Consider the following 22,230-nt stretch of genomic DNA (forward strand, 5'->3'; position numbering starts at 1 on the left):
CAACCTTTTTTGGGCAAAGGCACACTTGTTTCATGAAAAAAATCTCGAGGCACACCACCATGCCAGATGGGGAAAGGTCACTTTTTACTTATGTAAAAAATAAATAAAAAAATAGTAACAGCATAGAAGGTAATGGTAGATGACTGTTAGGGTCTCCCCCCAAATGCAGAATTCTATTAATATCTTCCTTAGCGAGCCGCGTTAACCCCTGTAATGCTTTCTATAGAGTAAGCATAGGGGACACTGGGGGATGTGGAACCAAGGGGGCAGTGGGCCAAAAGAGTTCGGGATCTACTGCTTTAAACAGAAATAAGAGCCAGTGGGTTCTTCCTTTTTTAAAGTATCGTTTCAGCGGGGACAGCAGTCCGGATTTCCAAAAAGCGGCGCTTTTTTGCGTCTGAGCAAAGAAGAGAGAGAGGGGAAAAAAGAGAGAGAGATTGATTTGTGGCTGCGCAAAGGGGGGAGGAGCCCAGGAGTAAAAGTAGGAAGGACGAAGGGAGGGGAAAGGAAAGTTAATAGAAGGAAAGGCGGGTGGGAGAGAAAGAGAAAGAAAGAGGGAAGGAAGGGGGGAAGAGAAGTGGAAAGGAGGGAGACCGAGGCGGGGGAGAAGCGTCTGGAGAGTTGCTCCGAAGTTTGGGGGGCCGCGGGGGTGGGCACGCGTCCCAGGAGGCGGAGGCCAGCCCGGGCTGGGAGCCGCGCCGCGGCCCGGGGGCGGTAGGCGGACCGCGGCTCCTAGGATGTGGAAAGGGGACGGCGGCGCAGGGGGAGGAGACCCGCACGGCTAGGGCAGCGCGCAGGGGGAGGGGAGCGGGCCAGAGGCGGGCGAGGGGGGCCGCGATCCCGCGCGCCGCGAACATGGCCTCCTTCCCCGCCGAGCCCCCCGGCCGGGGAGGGCAGCGCGCCCCCGCCGCTGGAGGAGAGCAGAGGCAGGAGGAGGAGGACGAAGGCGCTGCCGAGGAGGCGCACCAACTTCTGCCAACTTCGGCGCCCGCCCCGTCGCCGCAGGCTCCTCCCGGCCGAGAGCCAGAGGACGGCGGCGGAGCAGGAGGAGGAGGATCGGGTTTGGCGACGGCTGCTGCGTCCTCTCCAAGCGCGGGGCTGGCCTCCGCCGCGCCCGATCCTCCGCGCTCGCCGCGCTTCTCGGCGGAGCAGGTCTCGTGTGGGTGCGAGGCGCTGCTGCAGGCGGGCGACCCCGGCCGGCTGGGCCGCTTCCTGGGCTCGCTGCCGCCCGACGCCGAGGCGCCGTGCCTGGAGGCGCAGGCGGGCGAGAGCCTGGCCAAGGCGCGCGCGCTGCTGGCCTTCCAGCGCGGCGACTTCGCCGAGCTCTACCGCCTGGTGCAGAGCCGGCGATGGGATGTGGGAGGGAGCTCGCTCGCCGCCCCGCGTGTGCCTATGTGGGGCACGTTACAGCCCCGTGACGTCAGCGCCACGCAGGCAGCCAGGCAGGCAGACGGCGAGAGCCCAGCGCTGGGTGGCCTCTCCTCGCCGCCGCCGCCCCGCCTCTCGCCGCCCGACTCGCCCGCCTCCCTCCCACGGCACACCAGGCAACGTCTCGCGGCACACTAGTGTGCCGCGGAACACCGGTTGGGAAACACTGCCTTAGAAGAGTGACATGAAATAATCTTCTAAGTGTCTAATGAAGAAAGAAACTGGCACTGGTAGATGCTGGCACAGGCAGGATTCCTGGATATTCCCCTGTTTCGCCCGAAGGGGCTTCATCAGCCGTGCGTAGTTCAGTACTGTATATAACAGCTACATGGAACTTATTTGTAACAGGTTCTCGGTCAAGGTAAAATACAAGAGAAGATGAAGAAATTAGAAATGAATGTATTATGGCACTGACAAAATAGGATTTGTATTTTGTACATACAGTGGTACCTCGGGTTAAGTACTTAATTCGTTCCTGAGGTCTGTTCTTAACCTGAAACTGTTCTTAACTTGAAGCACCACTTTAGCTAATGGGGCCTCCCGCTGCCGCCACGGCGGCACGATTTCTGTTCTCATCCTGAAGCAAAGTTCTTAACCTGAGGTAACATTTCTGGGTTAGCAGAGTCTGTTACCTGAAGCATATGTAACCTGAAGCGTATGTAACCCGAGGTACCACTGTACTGGACGTGGTTGTCAACTGAATAAGCTACATTTTAATATATTACGTCACAATGTTGATTTTGACACTATGAGAAGCTGTATCTAATTTTTCAGAAGTAGTTTCTAGCAAATAACTTTGCAGTTGTTACCATACAGCCTATTATGTTTACGTGCTTTTACAGTTGGATATAGGCATTCTGATGGTTTTGAATTAAAAACAAGGCAACTTGTTTTTCTACCTGGATTGGTGGCTCAATCATGATCCATGCAGGCAGCATCAAACTGGGGTTCAGCGGCTGTGTCCCAACCCGGAAGTAGATTCCGCCACCACTGTCACAGGCCCAGATGTGCTGTTTGCCACATGCCAAACTTTTAAGTTTCACAGCACCTAATTGAAAAAAGAGAGGAAGAGCGGCACCCAGTCATTCAACCAGCCATCTTCAGTTCTGATTTATGGCGCTAGTTAAGGTCGAGATACAAAGCTACTCTGCGTTTCCCCCTTCGTTTCCCCCTAAATCAGCTTCAGGAGGAAGGGAGTCAGACCACGAAGACAGCGGTGCAAGGGGAGAGGGGAGGGCTGGAAACCCCTTCCCCCAATGCTGCCATTGCAATAAAAAAAATCAGAGTCTCTCATGGACACTTAAGACTACAAAGAAAAACGATGGGCGGTGAACTCTCTTTCCTTGGAGGTTCTTCTTAAGCAGAGGTTGCATGGCCACCTGTCATGCATGATCTAGTTGAGATTCCTGCACTGCAGGGGGTTGGAATAGATGACCCTTGGGTCCCTTCCAGCTCTACAGATTACCTCTCACTGGATGTATGTGAGAATATGGACCCTCTCAGCAGAAAATCCAGGCCTGAACTGCATGGCTGACATCTTGTGCACCACCCAGGAAACGGACAGAACGAGTTGGACTTGTGCTTGCAAGATTTCAGACTTGTGACCCGCGTGCAGATGTTAGAGCCATGCATTGACTTTTGCAGAGTCTGAGTGCAAGACGCGCAAGAAGGATCCACTGGCTCCCTCGCCCCCACCCCATATGTAGCCACTACTTGGGAGAATTCACCTGAACTGAATCATTTACACAAGAGAATACTATGTCTACCCTAAGGAGGGCACAGAACATTTCGCTATGTTAGCAATGCAAAACAAATATGACAGCTGGTTGGTGGCAGGTGCAATGTAAGATGTTGATTCTGCTTGTTTAGTGAGTCCTTTTCACTATAATATAATATTAATAATAATAATTTATTATTTGTACCCCGCCCATCTGGCTGGGTTTCCCCAGCCACTCTGGGCGGCTTCCAACAAAGATTAAAAATACATTAAAATGTCACACATTAAAAACTTCCCTAAAGAGGGCTGCCTTCAGATGTCTTCTAAATGTCAGGTCGTTGTTTATCTCTTTGACATCTGATGGGAGGGCGCCACTACCGAGAAGGCCCTCTTCCTGGTTCCCTGTAGCTTTGCTTCTCGCAGTGAGGTGAACTGCCAGAAGGCTCTCGGCGCTGGACCTCAGTGTCCAGGCAGAACGATGGGGGTGGAGACGCTCCTTCAGGTATACTGGGCCGAGGCCGTTTAGGGCTTTAAAGGTCAGCACCAACACTGAAGCTGGTTTGCGGGATAGCTCACTGGGTACAGCATAAGACTCTTATTTCCAGGATCGAGCCCCACAATGGCCCAAAAGATGTCCCTGCATTGCAGGAGATTGAACCAGATGACTCATGTGGTCCCTTCTATGAAGTGCCTTAGGATAACAGGACACAATGTAGTCCACAACTGACATTTAAAACGATGATTTTCAAAGAGGAACAGGTGGGGGCGGGGGCGGGACCCTTCATGCAATGTGATTGGTCTAAACTAGAGATGCAACTTTTCACATGACCTCAAGTGAACTCTCCCAGGGAGCCAGTCGTGCTTACAGACCAGGTCTATAAATACATGTTAGCGCTTAACATTCCAAATGTTACTAGCAAACAGTGGCTGCCGAACTATGGAACAAGTATTTCAGAGTTAGCCTGTTTTCATTTCTAGCATGCAACGCAAGCAAGGAGCTCTTCTCCAAAAAAACGATTGTGCCATCAACAGGTTATTTTTATTTTCAGCCGTACGGCAGCATCATAACTTTGCCGCTTCCCCGAGGACTGAAATAGAAAAGTGTAAAGCTGTGAAGCAACTCTCTCAGGTCATTAGGCAGTCATCCATCAGCGAGAGCACTTGTTCCTAGAAACTTCAGCTATGCTATTTACACTGAAAAAGGCACTTCAAGGAAAAAGGGGAAAATCACCTACGGTTTATAAACCAAGGCCAACCTTATCATGTCTAGTGCTTCTGTATTTTGTAGCAGAAACACCTGGATGGGGGAGAAAGAGAAGTCTAAAAAACTGAGTTGCGTTAAGAACTAGATGGTGAAAGAAAATGGGAAGTTTAAATAATTATCTAGGGGATAAGGGTACATCAATAAAGACCTGGTTATGTTTAGAATGATACCGCATAGGGAAATGTTCCCTGATACCAAGATGAGGGATTCTATGGAATGCAGACAGAGAGAATTGTTAAGAATAATGATCTGTTGTGACCTTGACAGAAGTGTACAATAGACGAGCCTTCTTGTGTTTTGGCTCATTTCCACCCTTCCACCCCTTTTTTCTTCCTTCTCCTTTCCTTTTTCTTTTTTCTTTCCCATAATGGCTTATGTTCTATGCCATGTACTTTGATATTTTTTGTAGTTTTTTAGCCTTTTCCATTATTAAGGATTTTTCTTTTGTAATTTTGGTTGTTTATATTTATCTGTATCTGTTTAAAGCAAAATAAAATTTACTAAAAATTAAAAATAAAATACGGGCAAGGAACATGCCATTTTGCCACATAAGCCACAGGCAAATTTCCACCTCCCTTGTAGTTCTTTAAGGCACTTTAAAAGAATGCAATGGTAGTTTAACGTTCTCAAGTATCACAGAATTGGAAGCGGCATCCTGTTCTATGGGAGAGCAGCAATGGCGTGGAGGGGTTTTTTTTTTGCATCTCTTGTCAACGGCTTCGTTCTCACATCACAGCAAGACAAAGCATGGCTTCTTACTTCAGCCACACAAATGTGTGGGATCCCAGAGAACAGCTCACAGTCACTTTGCTCTTCTATCTCTCTCTCTCTCTCTCTCTCTTTTTAAAAAATCCCATGTTAGGCTAAGCCAAGGTTGGGCTAAGGCTGATGTCTGAACTCAGGCTCATGGCAAAGGTCTCTCCTTTCTAACCATGAGCTGTAGGCAAGGATAAACTGTGACTACAACTCGATGTTTGGCCAACATGCGAAGCCAAACCCATGGCTTCTCTCTCTGAGTGCAAAAATGGAATCTGTGCTCTTCTCCTCAAAATGGCCGTGGCAGAATGCAGGTATATCCCTAATGCAATTGTGGCTTTTAAAGAAGGCCTTCGCACCATTGGTGCGTGGCAGAAAAGAAAGAAAATATAAACTGAATTAAGTAATAGGTCTGTAGAGAGAGAAAGGAAGGATTCACTGAGGGGGAAACCTATCGGGGGGGGGAATATGTATCTGCATTGTTGGTCTTGTGGTATTCAAAAGAACTCATCTCACTTCCTTCATGTACAGAACAAAGATAAAATCTCTCCAGTTGAGGGAAAGGGCACCAGCTCTGTCCTGAGTTTGCAGTCTAGAAACTCCTGCACAAATGGGAGAAGCCCACATGTACAGTGGTACCTCGGGTTACATACACTTCAGGTTACATACGCTTCAGGTTACAGACTCCGCTAACCCAGAAATAGTACCTTGGGTTAAGAACTTTGCTTCAGGATGAGAACAGAAATCGTGCTCTGGCGGCACGACGGCAGCAGGAGGCCCCATTAGCTAAAGTGGTGCTTCAGGTTAAGAACAGTTTCAGGTTAAGAACGGACCTCCGGAACGAATTAAGTACTTAACCCGAGGTACCACTGTACGTCAAAGAAAGAGACCACAGAGAAAATGGGGGGAGGGGGAGCGGCGGCTCAGAACTGTCCCAAGGTTCCCTAGAGGTTGAAAGGGATACCAATATGCTAAGTGATAAAATGACCATTTAAAGTGGCTTTATTCGAAATGGGTTAAAACAACCAAGGTGTTGAGCACCTGAATTCTCCTAGCTTATTCTCATATAGGTTCTTCTTGATTTCTATCTTTATTTTAGCACCGTTACATAAGACCTGCCCAGCTCAAAATAGCCGTGGGGTGGGGAAGAGAGTCATCAGCATAATTCTGCTGCTCCTCTGGGTCTGACATTCAGCAGCGCTATTTAAAATAAAGTCTTGTTACTCCTCCCGGCACAGACATCCTGGATCACGGTGGCTTTGGGCCTCAGCGGTTCAGCTGTTGGTTTTGATCTAGCTAAGCATCAGGGCTCTCTGAACAAGGGGTCACATATCACCTGCTCTGCATCGCTGGGCACTTATTAACATATGCAGCACAATCCGATATCCAAATGCGCACTTCTCTTATGTAACGTTTTCGGCTTGTTTTCCTATTCCACCTTGGGTTTTTCCTCCTTTCTCCAAAGCTGATGCTAATTGCTCATCCAGAGAAACAAATCTTTCTGCTTGCTAGCACACTGTCAAAGCGAATCCCGCTTCATTTTTTGGAACTCCGGGATATGACAGGGCAGCTCTGATCACGTCAAATGCTATGCCTCAGAAATCTGCGCAAGAGACGTCTCAAAACCTACTGGCATGCTATTTTAAGCCTCTTATTTGCTAATGCCATTTCATCAGGTGTTACTTGCCTTGAGTTTGATTTCCAGAGTGCACATTTCAAGTAGAAGACTTTTTGCTTTCTTTTTTTAAAAAGATGAGCTCATCCAGTTTTCCCTTTAACACACCGCAACCCACAAGCATGCAATACATTGGTGGGCAGGACACCTTCATATGGGAAGAAACCCTTTCCAGTTTTATCACAGCTGGAGACGTGGGACAGAGCCACAGGGAAGTGGCAGACATCCTGATCCTCTGTGGGCCAGGATAGCATTAATTCTTGATCTACCTTCATCCTGTAGGGCAGGGAATGGGAACCTCTGGCCTTCCATATACTGTTGCGACTACCAACTATCATCAGCTCCAGCCGGCATGGCCAAAGGTCAGGGATGATGTGAGGATCACAGGTTCCCCATCGCTTCTGTGGGATGTCCACACAAGGATGCTCCCAAAGAGCACATCACACCTTGCTCTGATGGCACCTTTATTCTGCTTTTTTGAAAATCTGGATCATCTTTTCTTTCCATCAGCAAAAACCAGCCAAGTCAAAATGGCCCTGCAGTTCTCTGTCCTACCCTTTCTCTGAGATTAAGATGGCAAAGAATTCTATGAAGCCAAATCCATGTTTAATGCTTTATCCATAGGTGTCACGGGTCAGAGCAAGTTTGTGTTCAAATACTCACCAGGTATGCAGAGGAAATGCTCCCCGTCAGCCTGTGTTTAAGTTGGGAAATTTGCAGGTGACAAACGAGCTCACAAGGAGTCTTACCTAACTGGGCAAGGTCCAGTCTGGTCCAGTGCATCCCCGTTGGGCAATTTGGCGAGAGTGTCCTTATGAAGACTCGTCCCAGGTGGTCCAGGCACCATATGGCATCCTGGCAGGCTGAATAGTATTCTATTTCGTCATCAGGGGGTAGCTGAACAGTCGAAGGATGAAACTGCGGGTTTTGGTCGCTGACGCAAAAGAGATCCTTGCTGCTTTGGCACAACCACAGAAAGCTTCCTGTGGGAGGGACAACACTTTCATGGTTAAATCTGCTTTTCCAGAAGCCTTCGCCATTCAGTGTCTAAGTATCAGTATTCTAACCTAGGTTGAATGTAGTAAATAATTACTATTACAGTGGTACCTCTGGTTGCGAACGGGATCCGTTCCGGACACCCGTTTGCAACATGAGCAGAACACAACCCACGTCTGCGCGTGCTGCGATTTGCTTCTTCTGCACATGCACGCGACATCATTTTGAGCGTCTGTGCATGTGCGAGCGGCGAAACCCGGAAGTAACCCGTTCCGTTACTTCTGGGTCGCCGCGGGACACAACCTGAAAAAACATAACCTGAACCGAACATAACAAGAGGTATGACTGCATTATTACTATTTCTACTGTGCGCTCAATAAACTTTGCATACATAAACCGCTTTAATGTTTTTTTCAACAGTCAAACAGTATATAAATTTTACAGTATCTTGGCAAAACAGCCCTGTACGGGAGGGCAGCATTATCCCCATAATGCAGATGGGAAGGCTGAGGCTGAAAGATAGCTGCTTAGTAATGTAAGAGTCTTGCTGGATCATTCCAAAGGCCCATCCAAGTTCAGGAAGCCAAGAAGCAGACATAAAGAAATACCCTTTTGCTGCTGTACTGCTGCTCCCCAGTAACTGGTATTCAGAGACATGCCGCTTTTGATCCTGGAGGTAATGTAGGGCTACTACAGCTAGTACCACTGGCAGCCTTATCCTCCATGAATTTGTCCAACCTCCTTTCGAAGCCATCCAAGTTCGTGGCTATCACCGCATCTTGGGGTAGGGAGCTCCACAGTTTAAGTATGTGCTTGCTTCATTTCATGCTATACTTTTTACACAAGACCATTTACTGGAGGCGAGTTTTTTTTTATGTCTAGCAAATCAACACACACAATGAGTTTTCCAGAGTTGCTCAGGGAGCTAATGCACCTGAAGGAGCATCTCCACCCCCATCGTTCAGCCCGGACTCTGAGGTCCAGCTCCGAGGGCCTTCTGGAGGCTCCCTCCCTGCGAGAAGTGAGGTTACAGGGAACCAGGCAGAGGGCCTTCTCGGTAGCGGCACCTGCCCTGTGGAACGCCCTCCCACCAGATGTCAAGGAAATAAACAACTATCTGATGTTTAGAAGACATCTGAAAGCAGTCCTGTTTAGGGAAGTTTTTAATGTATGATCTTTTATCGTGTTTTTTATATTCCTTTGGGAGACACTCAGAGTGGCTGGGGAAACCCAGCCAGATGGGCGTGGTATGTATGTATGTATGTATGTATGTAAGTATAAATAAATAAATATAATAAGGGATATGGGTGGCGCTGTGGTCTAAACCACAGAGCCTAGGGCTTGCCATTCAGAAGGTTGGCGGTTTGAATCCCCGCGACAGGGTGAGCTCCCGTTGTTCGGTCCCTGCTCCTGCCCACCTAGCAGTTCGAAAGCACATCAAAATGCAAGTAGATAAATAGGTACCATTCCAGTGGGAAGGTAATCAGCGTTTCCGTGCGCTGCTCTGGTTTGCCAGAAGCGGCTTAGTCATGCTGGCCACATGACCCAGAAGCTGTCTGCAGACAAACGCCGGCTCCCTCGGCCTATAGAGTGAGATGAGCACGCAACCCCAGAGTTGTCCGCGACTAGACCTAACGGTCAGGGGTACCTTTACCTAATAATAATAATAATAATAATAATAATAATAATAATAATGCTTTGCATGCAGGAGATTCCTGGCATCTCCAGGCCAAGCACAGACCCCCTGCCTGGAACTCAGTGGAGAGGGTCACTGCCATGCTGTGTGACAATAGTGGGCTTGATTGTCTGATTCAGGAGAAGACAATTTCCTATGCTGCTTAATCAGCCAGGAACTCTTGGCATATCATCACTGCCCTCAAATAATCCTAACCCCTGGCTGAAATGAGTTAGGATGGGGAAGAAGTGCCTCTCCACTGATGGTTTAATAATGGCAGTACCCCTCTGGCCCCCACCCTATACATCTGCGGCAGAAGCCCCTGCAACACCTGCAGAAAACTCTTTGGGTCCAGATCTACCGCTGCCGGTATTTCAGCCAGCAATAGCCAGTGCTAATTTCTGAAGCAATGCATTCTGGGCCTGGGCTGGAGGCAGCCTTGGATCCAAAAACTCTTTTGTTCCTGCGAAGAGAACCCAACATTAGGCTCACTACCTCTGCCAGCTTGGAGCTGCTGTGAATAATCTCACCAATGCTCCGTTGGTTTCAATAATGGGAGTGATGGAATTAAACACATGCTAATCATCAGGTCTGAAGGAAAAACACCCACGCCACATGCAACACAGCTCCTGCTCGGGCTGGTGCAAGCCAGCAAGGTTTGGGAAAGTGGTGGAACATCCCTCCTGCCCTTCTCTGCTCAGGGTTACTCCATCACACGCCCAAAAGAACTGTTAACAGTGCAGACAAGGCACCAGCGTAACCACAAAAGGAACACGGCAATGTGAAAATCAAAGATGCAGATATCGTTTGGCTTAAGTGAGCGCAATTAAAACCGCGTGTCTGTCTGTGTGTGTGAACCGAAAGTAGACCACACGCTTTTGATGCTTCATTTTTGTTAATTGTTTGTGAACCTTAAATCTTAACTGCCCACGTTAATGATTCTTTATGGGACTAGCTAAGGTGACCTGTGCTCTTTTTCCTACTTGTGCCGCAGTGAAGAGCAAAGGCTAAGCCATGGGGTTAGAATCCATTGTTCAGGTCTGCCCTTCCTTTCTGTCCAGTCAGCAGGCCCAGACAGAGGGGGGGGGCCCCATATGGGCCACTTGGCCCGGGCCTCCAATTCCAAAGGGGGCTTCGGTCAGCATATTCACAATCGCAGGGGAGGCACTGGGGCGAACACAGAGGCGCAAAGGCAGCAGTGGCAGTGGGCAGATTCCCTGGGGCCATGGCTGGCTGGCAGTGCAAGAGAAAAGCTTCCCTGGCGTCCGGGGCGGGGCCTGCGATTGGCTCCGCAGAGGAGCGCAGAACGGGCGCCGGGTGGGTGGAGGCAACCAAGGCTCCAGCAGCCAGCACGCCGCGAACGTGATGGTGGACCATGTTTTTCATGCTGTTAAAAGTTGGTGAGTTTTTGTTTGAAAATCGTTTCCAAAAATTAAAACCACACGTATCTTAAAGATAAGTGTGTTGGCTTTCTTATCGCAATGATAAACATAAACCACGATAAGGCGAAGTGGCTTGATTTTTCCTGCGTAATTCAAGAATTTGCAGAAAAGAAAGCTAGGAAAGCATTTTTAAATGTAAATACTTAAAATAATCCTTTTCCCTATGTATTTTGAAAAAGCACTATTGTATATCTATATTTTCCATTTTGTCTTTATATGCAGATATGGTTCAAGCCTTGAAATAAAATTATATGCCAGCATAACTTTTGTGAAACATTTTTATATACTTACTTATTTATAAGACTACAGTTATCCCCAGGGTAGAAAAAAAAAGGGGGGGCACATTATCTACCTGGCCTGGGCCTCTGCCTGGCTCTGCAAGGCCCTGCCAGTCAGTGGTGGAGGAAGCCGATTGGGCGCCTGGGACACATGCTCGGCGCCCAGGGGCGGGGCCAGCTGCCCACAGGGTGGGGCGAGCTGGGGCAGGACGCTCCACAGGCCTCCAAGGAGTCTGCCTGCCTCCTTCCACTCAACCACACTACAGCTGAGGGGGAGGTGGCAGGTGGACCGTTTCGGCCAGCGGAGAGGTGGCGGGTGCCCAAGCAACCACGTCAGTCACTCCTAGGAGAGATGCGTGTGGCTCGGGCATGCTGCAGGCTCTGGGGTGAGTGCCGCCTGGCATTTTGTCACACACCCCCCCCCCAGTAGTGACCCCTGGGACGGCCCGCCCCCACTGCACCCCCTTCCTCCACCCCTGTGTCCAGTACACATTAATGCCCTTAGAAAAACCTGCCAATATCAATGGATGGAGTATATTGATGCAAAGAGCTTGTTATCTTTCGCCGGTGTGTCAGAAAAAGCAGAATAAACTTGCAAGGCAGCCCCGGGACAGACGTTACCTTCTTTTGCTGGAGCTGCAGAAGCCAACGCAAACGCCCATTTTGTGGCCGAAGCAGTGCCGCGAGGCACGACGTTATTCCAATAAGTACCTGGAGAAGGAAGGAGGAATAGTCTTAGCATGGAAACAGCCAGCTTTCTCCCAAACTCTTCTGGTGCTCCTGAGATTCCTGCTTCAAGTTTTTATTCTAAACACCATGGAATTCTCATCTTAGGCCCTTCCCTCCAAGGGAGGTGTGAGAGCGGGCCTTCTCAGGGATGGCCCCCTGTTTGTGGAATGCTCTGTGAGGCACACTTGGCATCACCATCACTATCTGTTTTTAGGTGCCAGGCAGAAACGTCTTTATTTGCTTTTGTAAGTTGCTCTGAGTTCACCTTTCTGAAAAAGAAGTGACTAATATTATTGGTCATATTGTTATTAGTCAATATTATTATTTGTAATAATATTCTTCATCACCATCATCATCTATGCATTCATCTCTCTCATATAATGAAAATTGCTGTGGATATGGAGTAGAGTTTCCACTCACAGTGATGTTTCCAAAAATATGTATTACTCAGAATATGGTGTTAAATGATCCGCTTCTGCTTTTGCCCACTTTGGAATGGCAGAATTACCAAAGAGGTTGACCACTGTTTCTCACAGAACTTTAGTGTTTGAAGGGACATTGAAGGTCCTCTAGTCAAACTCTCTGCAATGCAGGAATCATTCGCCCAATGTGGGGTTCAAACCCACAACCTTGAGATTAAGAGTCTCACGCTCTGCTGACTGAGCTATCCCATTACAACGCAAGTACATGCTGCCATGGGAGGTTCAGGGAGTCTTCCATTTCTAAGCAGTTGGCATGAATGAAGATACCCTGTTGTGCTGCTAAATGTGGACAAGCCGCCTGGCTTCGCCTTTTGCAAACAGAAGCCAGCAACCAAAAGCGCGCCTACCTATGAGGTTTCCCTTCGCTACGTGAAACTCGTTCTTCCCCGACGAGATCCAGACGCCGCCGCTGCTGACGGCGAGGAGACTCGGCTGACACTGAAGCGGCTGTGCCCAGAAAGCCGTGCGGAGTTTGTCTGCCACCTTCTCAACGGGGGCCTGAGCTGCTGTGGCGACTGTCTGGGTTGCCTGGATGATGGTCTGGAAAAGGCTGCTCTGGTCAAACACTACATAATCCGTAATGCTTACCTGGGGGGGAATGTACGAAAAGAACCAGGTCAGCGAAATAGAAAGATAAGACTGGATAATAGGCAAAATCCCAATGTATTATCAATGAGGTTTGTGAGTCTCTCTGATTTCAAGAGGAGAAAAATCCACATTTGAAATCAGTGGGACTTTTAATACTATAATAATAATAATAATAATAATAATAATAATAATAATAATAATATTTTATTTATACCCCACCCTCCCCGGCCAGAGCCGGGCTCAGGGCTAACACCAGTAAAATTACAATAAAAACATAATAAGGGGGACGACGACGACACCAATTTAAAATACAGGTTAGAAATAGAATTCAAAATGTAGCCTCATTTTAATAGTAGCCCATAGATCAAAACCATAAGGGGAGGGAAACATAAGGGTCAGACTGAGTCCAAACCAAAGGCCACCCTCACTTTGTCTGCATTGTGTCCAATAGAAACATAGGAAGCTGCCTACCTAGTGTTCTTCAATATTGGGTTCCTAGATGTTGGTGGACTACAACTCCCATCATCCCTGACCCACTGGGCTCAGCTGGCCGTGGAATATGGGAGTGCTAGTCCAAGAAAATCTGGGGGCCCAGGTTGAAGAACGCTGGTCTACACTGACTGGTAACGGCTCTCCAGAGTTTCAGGCGGTGGTCGCTCCCAGCCCTATCTGCAAATGCAGAGGATTAAGCCTGGGACCTTCTACATGCAAAGCATAAAGGTAAAGGTACCCCTGACCATTAGGTCCAGTCGCAGACGACTCGGGGGTTGCGGCGCTCATCTCACTCTATAGGCCAAGGGAGCAGGCGTTTGTACACAGACAGACAGGCTAGCAGGACTAAGCCACTTCTGGCGAACCAGAGCAGCGCACGGAAACACCGTTTACCTTCCCACCAGAGTGGTACCTATTTATCTACTTGCACTTGACATGGTTTCGAACTGCTAGGTGGGCAGGAGCAGGGACTAAGCAACGGGAGCTCACCCCGTCGCAGGGATTCGAACCGCCGACCTTCTGATCAGTAAGTCCTAGGCTCTGTGGTTTAGACCACAGCGCCCCCCGCATATGATGTACAATTGGGTTATTGCCCTTCCTGAATATTTGCAGTTATTCTGGCTACTGGCAACAACAAATAGTGAGGACGGGCAGAAGGCAGTTTGTGTAATACTGAATTCTGCTTGCCTCGCTCTTGGAGCTGTTTTTAGTTTTATGCTTTTTAGTTTTATGCTTCGGAACCAGAGAAGTGACAAAGAAACAAGCACTATAGATCTCCAATCTGGAGTGCTGTTAATCAAAAAATTAGGTGGCTCTGAAATATCCTAGCAGAACAATGTGTAGATTAGGGAAAACCGCAAAGGGGCACCTCAATTCCTTTGGAAGGGTTGGTTGTTACATAAAAGGCAAGCAGCCAAGCTGTTCCTTTTGAGAAAGTATGTGCAAAAACAACGGGGGGGGGGGGGGAGCAGGGAGAAAACCCTACACCTGACAAGAAAATCCGAGTAACAGGGCTGATATTTTGCAAAGGGGAAACAGTAACATTTGTCTCACTCCACAGCTGGAGATTAGTGAAGGTTTGTGGGAATACTGCGACTAGCAAAAGGAAGGAGCTCAGATACCTCACTTAGCAAGATAAATGTGAGTTTAGTTCTTTATCTCTATTTTTTCTTCAGTGGCTCTAATGGGAACAGGACCAGATAGACTCCTTTATCTTGCGTTTAGGAACTAACCTATAAGAGAAATCATACATAAAGCCATGTCTGTTGGCAGTTCCACACTACAATCCCTGCAAAAACAACTTTAACAGTCATGGCTTTCCCCCCAGAGAATCCTAGGGAACTGTAGTTTGTTGAGGGAGCCAAGAATTGCAACGACACCCTAAAACTGCAGTTCCCAGGGCTGATCGGATATTTTTCACTTGACTCAATGTTTGTAGTACGTCAATTTCCCAACAACCATATTGAGCAGCTCAACAATAACCGCCTTTAAAAGGAGCAAACATTACAATCGCTATAGTCACATCAAAAGCACAACAGCATATAAATAGCACAGAAAACAAATTCGTCATTTAAGTAATACAGTTCTATACAAACTCACAGCGAGTTAAAAATATCAGAAGTGGCTGCTGAGCACCAGCCCTGTGCCACCAGAGACACTTTCTCTGGGATGGGGCTTCCTCACCCAGGATGCTTTGGGAAGCCACGAATAAGAGTTATTTATATGTAGGGTATGGTTGTGACCTTACTGTGAACACCAGGCTCCTGGAGAGGAGATAAAGGTAAGGGACCCCTGACCATTAGGTCCAGTCGTGACCGACTCTGGGGTTGCGGTGCTCATCTCGCTTTATTGGCCGAGGGAGCCGGCGTACAGCTTCCGGGTCATGTGGCCAGCATGACTAAGCCGCTTCTGGTGAACCAGAGCAGCGCACGGAAATGCCATTTACCTTCCCGCCAGAGTGGTACACATTTATCTACTTGCACTTTGACGTGCTTTTGAGCTGCTAGGTTGGCAGGAGGAGGGACCGAGCAACGGGAGCTCACCCTGTCGCGGGGATTCGAACCGCCGACCTTCTGATCGGCAAGTCCTCGGCTCTATGGTTTAACCCACAGCGCCACCTGTGTCCCAGGTGGAGAGGAGATAGAGGCTGCTTTTTCTCCTCCTCCAGTCCTGTTGCTGTGGTGTGCTAAGCCATGGTTTGGCTTAGCGCAGGCATGTCCAAATTCCAATAGGCTGCGATCCACCATCCAGTATCCAAATCTGGCAGTGATCTACCACACTCTCCCACTGTCATTCTTCAACTTAAACATATTATATTTGCCTGGGGGAACCCAGCCAGATGGGCAGGGTATAAATAATAAATTATGATGATGATAATAAAAATAATAACAAATTATTACACACACCCCAGGGCCCTTGGTGCACGTGGGAAGGCAACATGCCCTAAAATGTCCAATTCCCCCTTTACCGATGAAGAGCTCCTTGGGGAGGGAGGGGGGCAGCGGCTTACTTTTGAGTAAACACAGCTAGGCTGGAGCTGGAAAGGTGGGGAAAGTTCAGCATCCACGCAGAACTAAGAGGGAGAGCAGCTTACTTTTGAGTAAACACAGCTAGGCTGGAGCTGGAAAATTCAGCATCCACGCAGAACTAAAAGGGAGAGCAGCTTACTTTTGAGTAAACACAGCTAGGCTGGAGCTGGAAAAGTGAGGAAAGCTCCATGTAGAACTAAGAAGGAAAGGGTGTTTTCTTCCCATGGGAACTGGCGGGAGTGGGGAGAGGGATGTCATTGTCTCTCTCATGCGCTGCCCTTCTCTCGGCTCCCTTTTCCAGCTGGCCAGCTGACTGGGCGCCTCCACAGATGCACCCCGTGCAGAGCCCGCACACCTCATCTTTGCTTCCCTGCCTGGGGCTGAGGCTTGGGGGGGGGGGGGGAGGCGCCTTGCACCTTTCCGGGCCAGCCAGCTGATTGGGCGTCGGGCAAAGCAGGGTGATTGAGATGAAGATCCATCACACGATCTACGAATCAATCGCGATCAATACGTTGGACATACATGGCTTAGTGTGTCATCTGAACCCAGGCTTGCGGTTTTGTTTCCTGCAAACATACCATGAGCTGTAAATCAAGAACAAACCATGGTTACACCTCGTGGCTTGTCTGCAGTGGGGCGTACCAAGAGCATGGGTTTGAACGACTGGCTAAGCCAAACTACGGTTCAACGAACAGCACTGTGACAGGAGGGGGGAGCAGCAGGACCGGAGGAGGGTCAAAGTGTCCACAATCTCTTCTCATGCTTGGCTTAAGCGTGACATGCAAACTGGACCAGCATCTGATCAGTAGTGGCTCTCCAAGGTCTCGTGCAAAGGCTTTTCTCAGATCCGAGATCCTTTAGGTCATATTGCATCAGGGACCTTACACGTGCAAAGCATGTATTTTGCCCTCTGCATTTACTGAAAGTAGAAGAAGGAATGCCTACTTGCCACCAGTGGTTATCATCCCCTTGTGGTTTCTTGGAAACAACACCCGTTCTGAACCACAGATTGCCATGGATGTCTAAAACCCATATGGTCTGCTGGTCTCCAAGAGTCACACACACCGGCTCTAGAGCTTGCATTTCACTGCAAAAATGAACAAAAGTCACAACACATTTGCACACAAGTGTTTCCACCCTCCCCAAATATACAGCCCGTACCATGCCCTGCCAATTTTTCTGATTTACTTATTTACAGCTCTGTGAATTGAAGCTAAGACGGTTCAGTAGAATGCTATTGTTTTAGCCTTGCACACAACTCTCTCTCTCTATACCGTATTCTTCGCTCTATAAGACACACCAGACCACAAGACGCACCTAGTTTTTGGAGGAGGAAAACAAGAAAAAAAATATTCTGAATCCCAGAAGCCAGAACAGCAAGAGGGATCGCTGCGCAGTGAAAGCAGCGATCCCTCTTGCTGTTCTGGCTTCTGGGATAGCTGCGCAGCCTGCATTCGCTCCATAAGATGCACACACATTTCCCCTTACTTTTTAGGAGGGAAAAAGAGAGTCTTATAGAGCAAAAAATACGGTATATATATGTATGGCTCAGGTTGCAGCATATTGTGTGGGTCGTGGTAAGAGATCGCAGAAACTGCCAAGGCTATCTGTTGGAACCGTGGATCCGAGGGAAGGCATTCAGAGGAGATCGTACTGAGGAAGGAGTTGGAAAATTTCCAGAACTCGGAGAACTCTATCAGTTGCAGAACTTTGCAAGCAACTGAACTGTATGCTGGAGTTGGCCTTGTAAAGACACTCCGCTAAATGGCTGTTTTCTGTGGTGAGCTTAATCCCTTGGGTGAGCTTCCACAGTGCATACACCACCCAACACCTCAAAATGCACAGCCCTGCGTCTAAGAAGGTAAATCAAAGAAGCTTTTAATACTCGTTGGAACATGACCACATGAATGCACAGCTGTTATCAAATTGTGCAATATTAAATGCCAGCTGATACAACTTCCTCGTGCTGCTTCCACAAATGGGCTGCTTTTCAGCCTCTTGTGCAGTTTCAGAACAGAGCGCAATGTAACGCGAGGTCAATGAAACCTAGTGCCCCGATTAGGAAACTGGCCTTCGAAAGATGTGTAAATCCAAACTAAGGTGTTGCAAGATCAGGGAACATCTATTACAGAACATACCTGCTGATTAAACACCGCTTACCTGATGACATCGCATTTCCACTGCTCCCCTTCAGGGCAGAAGCTGCTTACCCCCTCGCGGTACAGAAGCGCACGATGCTCAGTTAATGCCCAGACAACATTATTTCTGGCTGTGACCTGCGAGAGCGGATAGGGACAGTCCACTTTTACTGCTCTGGCACAGGGACGATCCACACTCAGGCCTTCAAGTAAAATATAGAGTAGAAATAAATTGCATTAACTCACTTTTTATGCTTATGATGCTCACCTTCAGGGTTCATAAATTATCTTCCTGTGGTTATTAGGGCCATGCTTTAAGCTCACAGTGTGCTCTCTTAGCACATTCCTTTCTGGGAACGGCCTGGGGTGTTTTCTTCCTGGTCAGAAATTACTGCTCTTATCAATTTCATTCTGAAAAAAAGACTTGATATCTGTGGATGTTCGCACACTCTTAAATCATATTCCTGTGGGCAACGAAAGTGGGTTCTGCAAGCCTCTACAGTGCCTAAGAGACTTCTGCTGTAAAATGTCTATCGCCCAGTGGTCTGAAGATTTCACACTTTTTACATATGAATGCATGACTCACAATCATCCCTTTCTTTTAGATACCTCTTCAGACATTTGGACTTCCTATATTAATGTATACATTTAAATCAGGACTGATGGAATATTCTTATCGTTAATGACAGCAGGTAATGAGGTTTTTAAATACATAAATAAAATTGATCTGTTTGTTTCTCTCTTACTTATTTGCTTATGTGACATTTACCAATTAAAAAAAACGTTTTTTTTTAAAAAAATCTTATTTATCTGTGCCCTCCGATAACACTGCTTTCAATAACTTGAGTCACGATGTGCCTTGGCAAGGGGAGGGGGTAAAGGAGGATAGGAAATGGCAGGAAAAATGTCTGCTTTACTTCACCACAACCTTGAGAAGTTTCCAAAGAACCAGAGGGTTCTCCCAAAATGCACTTTGGGAGGGCGGAGAGGGAAACACCACCACCCTAGAAGAAGCAAAAAAGCAAGTTAACGGAGGTACCTGTCTGCAGGTATAGATCGCCGTTTGTTCGGATAATCCAGGCAGTGTCATCACTCAAAGATACAAACGCTGTCTCAGGCAAGGCTTCGTACCAGTGACGCTTTCCTTTAATAGTCACTTTTCCACAGGCAAAGGCTTTATTGGTTTTGTGCTCAACCTTCCAGAGAAGAGTCCCTGAGGAAGGAGCTTCACATTAGTCAGATGAATCATGTTTAGCGCAACGGAACACCTCTGGACCTTCTTAGGTGCTCCAATTTTATTCCTTGCTTACAGTCATTTTAAAGCTTGAAAGACCTACTTTCATGGAATATGTATATACAGTGGTACTTCAGTTTAAGAACAGCCCTGTTTATGATCTATTCGGTATACAAACTCTGCAAAACCGGAAGCAGTGTTCTGGTTAGAAAAATTTACCTCGGCCTACAAACGGAAGCCGAACGGTGGAAGGGCACCGGCAGCAGAAGGCCTCATTAGGGAAAGCACACCTCGGTTTCAGAATGGCTTTGGTTTAAGAACGGACTTCTGGAATGGATTAAGTTCGCAAACCGAGGTACCACTGTATATATATATATATATAGGACCCCTGGATGGTTAAGTCCAGTCAAAAGCGAATATGAGGTTTTGGTGCTCATCTCACTTTCAGGCTGAGGGAGCCGGCGTTTGTCCACAGACAGCTTGTGGTCATGTGGCCAGCATGACTAAACAGCTTCTGGCGCATGGAGGACCGTGCTGAGTGCCAGAGTGCACGGAAATGCTGTTTACCTTCCCGCCATAGCGGTACCTATTTATCTACTTGCACTGGTGTGCTTTCGAACTGCTAGGTGGGCAGGAGCTGGGACAGAGCAACGGGAGCTCACCGCAATGACATACCGGCAAAGAGCATTTTTATGGACAGCACAGCCACAGAAGTTGCTTGCAAGGTTTTCCTTTAAGCAGGGCCCAAAAGCCTTCACAGCTGTAGTTCACAGGACCAGCTACTGAAGATGTGCCTGTATAACTCTGTGTCTTGTGTTACTGGAATAATTTCATTATCCACCCTGTGGATGCAAAATGTTTTGCTGGAAATGTCCCCCAAAGGTCTTAAACCCATTAGAAGGCACACTGCTTTTAGTACTTTGACCATTATTGTATTATTTTACAGTTGTTTGAGGTGCACTAGGTTTTTATTTGAACTGAGAGATGCCTGGTAAGCCCTGGTAAAAAAATTAAATAAGCCAGCATTGCGCCCTGTAGCATTATACTGCATGCTGCTAAAATTCCAAAGACGTTGAACAGAATTGTCACAGAAAATCAGGCACAGCTTAAGGGGCAGGTAGGAGAGTCAGAACATACAATCAGGAGAACTGATAAAACGCTTTTTCGAGACTACACTTCAGGCTGGGTGCGCATGGAGGGGGCTTGTCCGAACGTTCTCCTCCTGGCAAAAATCACCCCTCCACACAAGAGTACTAGTCTGCCAGGGGAAGGTTATATTTCAACCCAACAGGCTTCTTATCACGGAAACATGTAACCTAACCAGTCCATTTGCAGCCTATGGTGGAACAGTTCAGGGAAGCTTGACTGCTTTTCTACAACAGGCAACCAGACGCCCTCAGCCTATTGTTTTCAGTACTAACGCAACAGGCTATTAACCCCAGCTCCAAACGTAATTCTGGACTCCAGAAGTATGCACCAGAAATGCACTGGTTCTGCTACCGAGATCGTAAATTGCTCATAATCATTTCAAGGGTCGTGCATGGACCTTGTCTGCGGTAAGAATGATCTCTGTATATAAGAAAAGGCATATAAAGTTTAATCAAACAGAGGGCAGCTGCAACGAGGCTCTTGCAGCAGAGCTGCAGAAGCCATTATCCCCCCCCCACCAAACCAAGTACAGCAGGCAAAATGATGGTGGTGATGATGATGATGAAAAGAATGGCAGGCTAACCAACCTGAAGGAGAGACTGCCACCTGCTGGACGTTATCTTCAAACTTCTGCCAGCGCAAACCAGCACTAGGTAAAGCACTGCAGTACAGGCCGCCTTTGTAGTCCAGGCACCAGATGTATTTTTCAGAGACAACCAGGCTCAGTATTCCATAGCCAGGACCTGCGTAGCCCATCCAGCTTTCTGCAAACTAAAGACTGGAGAGTTAGAATGCAGGTGAGGAATCTTTATCGGTGCGAGAAATCGGACAAATTTCGACATTACGAAAGGGGGGGGGGCGGGGAGTGCATTCATTGTATCTTCTTGAAATGCTCCATTAATAAAGGATCGTTTGATTTCTGCAAGACAGACATTAAACAACGCAGTCTCTAGAAATTTATTTAGTTATATCCAATGTGAGTTTTCTCAGCTTTATCACCCACCCTGGTAACTGTTTTGATAGTTATGGCGGGATTTCTAGACCCAGGAAAACACCATTAATTCCTAGACATTGGAATGATGGCTCCTAGATGTGAATCCAAAAGTACGTTTCTTATGCTGACCAGAGGCAGGTAACGTCTGATAGGGTATGGATGCTCTGTGCTGAAGCTTCAAGAATAAATTGGCTTGGTGTAATAAATTTAAGTGGCCAGAAATAAAGGGGTAATCACTCTTTGCTACACTGCAACCGTCTTCTCCTTCATAACAAACACCTCCAGTGTCTCATGGCTCTCTTCCTACTTCCGTAAACCAAACAAAAGCATATTTGCAGTTTCTAGTTGTTGAAACCTGTTTGTTTTTTTAAGCTTCTGGAAAGCCAGTATTCTAGAAAGTCAGCTTGTGACATTGGCTCATAAGAGACTGGCCCCAATATCCTAAACACTGTGCTTCATTTTAAAGATGTAATAAAATAGGGACTGGATTGAGAAGAAAGGAGTGCAATACGGCTTTCCTGCTTCTCCCCTCTTTCCCCCCCTGCCCGAATCCACTTGTGGGGATTGCAGGGAACACTGTGGTTTGGAGGGCTGCAGCAGAAGTGAGAGAAATCAATGGGGAAATGGCTGGTGAGGCTGCAAGGACCTTCCACTCACGCCGGGGA

The 22,230-nt window shown here is 47.7% G+C and overlaps 1 protein-coding gene across 3 annotated transcripts in view; it reads right to left on the reverse strand.

The window, feature by feature from the left end:
* Positions 1-22,230, reverse strand: part of TECPR2 (tectonin beta-propeller repeat containing 2) — a 52,153-nt gene that overhangs the window by 13,109 nt on the left and 16,814 nt on the right. For 2 of the 3 annotated variants that reach the window (XM_028705787.2, XM_028705876.2), the window contains exons 11-18: positions 21,159-21,342; positions 19,228-19,401; positions 18,211-18,391; positions 16,996-17,137; positions 12,790-13,030; positions 11,853-11,942; positions 7,590-7,823; positions 2,328-2,476 (exon numbers count right to left, since the gene is read on the reverse strand). In XM_028705787.2, the coding sequence (XP_028561620.2) occupies positions 2,328-2,476; positions 7,590-7,823; positions 11,853-11,942; positions 12,790-13,030; positions 16,996-17,137; positions 18,211-18,391; positions 19,228-19,401; positions 21,159-21,342 (1,395 nt within the window). The remainder of the gene's footprint in view (positions 1-2,327; positions 2,477-7,589; positions 7,824-11,852; positions 11,943-12,789; positions 13,031-16,995; positions 17,138-18,210; positions 18,392-19,227; positions 19,402-21,158; positions 21,343-22,230) is intronic. The other variant, XR_013391767.1, reaches the window with a different exon arrangement.

The sequence above is a fragment of the Podarcis muralis genome, chromosome 1, assembly GCF_964188315.1.
Source record: "Podarcis muralis chromosome 1, rPodMur119.hap1.1, whole genome shotgun sequence".
Lineage (NCBI taxonomy): Eukaryota > Metazoa > Chordata > Lepidosauria > Squamata > Lacertidae > Podarcis > Podarcis muralis.